Source organism: Lipotes vexillifer, unplaced genomic scaffold, assembly GCF_000442215.2.
Source record: "Lipotes vexillifer unplaced genomic scaffold, Lipotes_vexillifer_v1.1 scaffold830, whole genome shotgun sequence".
In the NCBI taxonomy this organism is placed as follows: domain Eukaryota; kingdom Metazoa; phylum Chordata; class Mammalia; order Artiodactyla; family Lipotidae; genus Lipotes; species Lipotes vexillifer.
The window spans coordinates 822,353-827,793 of NW_006786980.1; the positions used below are offsets into that span (position 1 = coordinate 822,353).

The window sequence follows — 5,441 nt, forward strand, 5'->3', positions numbered from 1 at the left end:
CCCCTAAACTCCCTTCTCAATTAGGCTCTGACTTTTGAACTTCCGTTATTTGTCTCTGCATTCCTCAGTTTTTGCAAGGATCCTGCTAAATCAGTTTAGCCTGAATTTCCCACCCTCAATATCTGACATCTGGTTCCTCCTCCTCCTCCTCGAGCCCTGTCTGATCATCCCACCTGCCTCCCGCAAGAACCCTGTCAGGTCAGTTTAGCCAGAATCCGGCCCCCACTCCGCCCCCCTTAACCCTCTTGTTTTCTCTTAGCCGTTTTCCGTTCACGGACATGCCAGTCACGCCCAGCCGGCTCCTGGGCTACGAATTCCCACCTTCTCTTGTATGGAATTGCGCCCAACCTCTCTAACCTAGTACAAAACCCCACTGTAGTAGACGCCCTGAATAAAGTTTGCCTTACCGTTAACAAGTGTCAGCGATAACTTTTCTGTAACTCTTCCATCCACAGGGGACTCAGACATGGGTTCACCAACCTGGTCACCCATCCTATTTGGCTTCAGCCTCTGGCTTATTTTCCTCGTGTCTGTAAAATCACAGGACTAGGACCTCACTACTAAACATGTGGTCCTCAGAGCAGCAATGCCAGCACCACCTGCGACTGTGTTAGAAACGCACAATCTTGGCTCCAAAAGTTATCCTTGTGGACCTTTTTCTTTTCTTTTTTGTTTCGGCTTTCTTTCCTGTCCTGCCAGCTGTATACTTGTATGTACATTTTTCAGTGTTTTCTGTGGACAATAAAAAGTTAAAAATGAATTCTAGGAGCAGCTGCGTTAGCTGCGTCCGGCTGGGTTCTTCAGACGCAGGGCAGCGTTTGTGGAGACGGCTTCGCCCGCCGCTGAGGGGCTGCCGCAACCGGCCATAAGCCGTGTGGACGCGGTCCGTTCACGGCGTGCTGCTTCCGCCCACCCCTACGAAACTCCGCCTCATCTTCCCCTCCGCCGGTCCCCGCCTGGCTGCCCGCGAGGCCCCGACTGGCTCAGTCACAGCGGCCACCGGACTGCCGCGAAAACCCGGACTAACGGACTCCTGAAGTCGCTGGGGTCGTCGCGAGGGTGGCGGGGTGCCTCACGGAGCATGCGTAGGGAGGGTGCGCGCACATGCGCAGTGCCGGCGCAGGGTCGCGCGCTGGGTGTCTGGCGGCCGAGAGGCTGCGCGCGCGGTTGACGTGCTCGGTGGCTGCGGCGGCGGCGGCAGGGCGTCAAGAGGGGAAGGGCGGGCGGGGCCGGGGGCTGAACCCGGAAGTGGGTCGGCGCCAGAGCCAGCGCGCCCGGAGTGAAGCTCAGCGTCCGGGAGCCAACGGGTAGCCCTGGGTTCCCGGTAATGGACGCGCGGGGCGTCTGCGCGGGGAGCGGGTTGGCGGGCGGCGGGGGAGCCCTCGGCGGCGCGGTCTCCACCCGGCGGGGCCTGAGGAGGCTCTGCTCCGGCGGCCGTCCCCCGGGTGACCCGCTCTCCTCTCCGCGCCTCCCGGGGCCGTCCCGCCGGGCGCCTCCAGCATTTGGACGCTCGCCGGCCCCGAGGAGGTGCGCCTAGCAGCCCCTGGGAAGCGTATTAATGGGGGATGTGGGTTCCGCGGCCGCGACGGCCTGGTTGTCACTGTCCCGGCGCCCCTGCACCGCGAAGGTGGCCGCCTCGACCTGCACCCACGGCGGGCTCCGCGGAGCCTCCCCTTCTGCCCCACTTTCTCCTACCCGGTTCGGGAATCGGGCCTGCAAGGTGTGCTCTGCCTCCTTTAAAATTCTTTTGTTGGCTGTGTTTTCTAACCCAGCCCTCCTTGTTCTCCGCCCTAAAATCTCAGCCACGAATGAGTGGAAGCGGTGACTTTATCATAATTTAGTTCTCGTTTAGGAAGGATTTGTTGACAATGCCGCGAATGATTTAGGATCGCTTGTCCATGCAGTTATTTTTCATGGTTCTTAACTCTTTTCGCAGACCATGCAACCCTCGGGCACGCCCCTCCAGAAGCTGTTATCCAAGACAATCTAGTTTTCCTTTATAAATCCCTCAAGACACTTATGAAGTTTCTTGTTCTGATACCGTTGTACTGCAATGAAGAAAAGGAGAAAGGTTACTTCACATCTTGACGAGAAGATCCATCTAGGCTACCATAAAGATTCTTCGGAAGGAAATGTTGCAGTGGAGTGTGAGCAAGTAACCTACACTCATTCCACGGAAAGACCGGCTCCCGAAGCTCTTCGCTGTTACCAGGAACTTCCTCCCTCTCCGGATCAGAGAAAACTTCTGAGTTCTTTGCAGTACAATAAGAACTTGCTGAAGTATTTAAATGATGATAGGCAGAAGCAGCCGTCTTTCTGTGACTTACTTATCATAGTAGAAGGAAAAGAATTTAGTGCGCACAAAGTCGTCGTTGCTGTTGGCAGTAGTTATTTTCATGCGTGTTTGAGCAAAAATCCAAGCACGGATGTTGTCACCCTGGATCACGTAACTCACTCTGTTTTTCAGCATTTGCTTGAATTTCTTTACACATCAGAATTTTTTGTGTACAAATATGAAATCCCACTTGTTTTAGAGGCTGCAAAATTCCTGGATATTATAGATGCAGTTAAGCTGCTAAATAACGAAAATGTTGCCACTTTTCAGTCTGAGCTAACTGAAAAATCATCACCAGAAGAAACACTAAGTGAGTTAACTGGAAGACTGTCGAGTAATCATCAGTGTAAATTCTGTAGTAGACATTTTTGTTATAAGAAGTCTTTAGAGAATCATTTGGCGAAAACCCATAGATCCCTTTTATTAGGGAAAAAGCATGGGTTAAAAATGCTGGAGAGAAGTTTTTCCACAAGGAGATCAAAACGGAATCGGAAGTGCCCTGTTAAGTTTGATGACACTAGTGATGATGAACAAGAAAGTGGTGATGGGTCAGACAATTTGAATCAAGACAGTTTTGATAAGGAAAAGTCAGATAGAAATGATTCTGAGGATCCCGGCAGTGAATGTAATGCTGAAGAGGATGAGCTAGAGGAGGAAATGTCAGATGAATACTCTGACATTGAAGAGCACAGTGAAAAGGATCCCCATGATGCAGAAGAGGAGCCTGAGGCTGGAGATTCTGTCGGAAGCATTCATGATGGATTAACCCCTGTAGTCATTCAGAACAGTAACAAAAAAATATTGCAGTGTCCCAAATGCGATAAGACATTTGACCGCATAGGTAAGAAAAGAAAGCTTGTTTCCTGTCTCTAATAACTTACTTTTCATGGATATTTTAAAGGTGATAGTTGGAAACTAAACTTTGAAAGTAACTTTTAAAAAGAAAACTTAAGTAGGGAGGATATCTGATTTTTGATACATATTTTATCCTGTTATTATAGGTTTGTTGTGATTCAGGAATTAAGTATTTATATTACCCTTTATTTTCTCTTCCTCATGTCTTGGCAGTAGGTGACAGATCATTAGTTCCTGTATTTAGTGTGAAAAATTCCAGAGTATCAATAATTAGGAATGTAGAGCTTTGATTTATATGTGAATTTAATTTCATAGGTAATTGATATTTTTGAGTCATTATAGAAAATTGAATTAGGTTAATTAGATATAATTTAATAATTTGTATACTATTTCCCCTTGAGCAGGGTAATATGTGAGTCATAAATACAGTCACTTTTCCAGTATCCAGTACTGTTTAGAATTGGGATGTTTCAGATTAGTCTAATACATAGTTAGGAATAAAACTGTGCTAAATGTAATTTCATTCTGTAGACAGAGACTTAAGGAAGTAGCCTAATAGTATTCTTGGGTTATTATAATAATGAATATATCAACTTTTTCTTTATTAAAAAGCCTATGTGTATAACTGATTCACTCTGTTATAAAGCAGAAACTAACACACCATTGTAAAGCAATTATACCCCAATAAAGATGTTAAAAAAAAAAAAAAGCCTATGTAGGAAATGTCTCTAACCTTAAGTTAAAATTTTATCAGTGAATATTTACTTTCAAGAGATCTAATATTTGCTAGTAAAATAATTTTTGGAGGTGTCTTATATGGACTTTCTAATGTGAACTTTTAAATTGCAGCAGTTCAGCTATTTACATATAAATCAAAGTTATGAAATTGGGAAATATATTCGACCGCATAGAATGATAAAAAGAAGAGATAAGTGTAATTTGACCTTGTAAAATTACTTATACAGTTTAATATATCCCAATGTGTCTTGGAGTGTTGAGTTACTTGTTATTGGCATAGGTGGAAATTGGTTACATTTGCATTTACATAGACATTGGTAATTATTTGCTCTCAAAATATTCGATAGTATAAACTATGGCATAGCAGTGGTAACGTCTTTTTGCTTTTTCTTATGCCTTTGAATATTTTTTTCTAAATCAGAATGCTTTTGGCAATCCAATTTAATAATTATTGTTATTTTTACTGTGTTTAAGTTTCTATACAAATGAATAAAACAACTTTTTTTGAGTAGGTCAGTTGGAAGAGTGTGCGGATACAAGTAGCGTGTTAAACTCAGGTTGGTAAATGCTCTTGAAGAGCTGTGAACAGACGCTGTGAGGGGTATAGACACGAGAACAACATCTTTGAATTGAGATACCTGACAACATTTCATCTTTCCAGTTGAGTCTCTTTTTTAGACTTTGTATTTTTAGCACATGCTTCCTGTATTACACCTTAATTTGACCTAATTTGACTTGAGGTGTGTGGGCAAGGGTCAGTTTGAAAATGGCATTGTAGGCCTCAAACTGTCCTATCGAACACTAACTAGGCCTGTGAGATATGTTATGAGCAAGGGGTTCTGTGTTCAGGTAAGACGGGGATAACTATACTCCTCTATCTGTATTAATGCTCTCAAATTCTTTAGTAAAGAAACCTGTTCATTTTACTTAACCTGGCATTTCCTCAAATAATTTTACCACTAGACACTTTTGGGGTTTTCCTTGGAAACTCCCAGGAAAGTAGAGTTCTGTGCACACTATTTGGGGAAAGAGTGTGATCAAGGTCAAGGTCCTAATGTACTAAGAGGAAGGCGTTTTGCAGCTTTTTTGACCAAATTCAGTTCAGATAATCAGATAATTGTGGGAATCAGTAGGGCACATTGTCAGCTTATTTCCAGCCTCTTTCCTGAATGTATTTTACGTTATACCCCTCTTATTGAGCCCCTCTCTTGCTTAGCTTCGTTGGGGCTTGCTGGCTTTTCCCCAGTACAGAGAAAGAGAGCAAGCAAGAGATTGAGATTGTGATTTTATCATATTGGTTACAAAGTATGAGCTGTGGTGATGTCAGACTGCCTGCATTTTTGAATCCAGGTCTTATGTGAGTTGCTTAACCTGTGTGTGTACTTTTGTTTCCTCACAGATAGAGTGGGATGATGCTAATGGTACCTTCTCATGGGGGTTACTTTGAGGATTAAATGGGATAGTCCTTGTGAATCACTTAAAATATCGTGTGAAATTTAGGTGTGTAGGAAAT

At 44.4% G+C, this 5,441-nt stretch overlaps 1 protein-coding gene across 1 annotated transcript in view; it reads left to right on the plus strand.

Moving 5' to 3' along the window:
- The first annotated feature begins 1,984 nt into the window (after window positions 1-1,984).
- The window catches only part of ZBTB41 (zinc finger and BTB domain containing 41), a 46,050-nt gene continuing 42,593 nt past the window's right edge, over window positions 1,985-5,441 (plus strand). Inside the window, exon 1 of the mRNA XM_007459662.1 lies at window positions 1,985-3,176. Within this exon, the coding sequence (XP_007459724.1) occupies window positions 2,054-3,176 (1,123 nt within the window). The 5' untranslated portion in view covers window positions 1,985-2,053. The remainder of the gene's footprint in view (window positions 3,177-5,441) is intronic.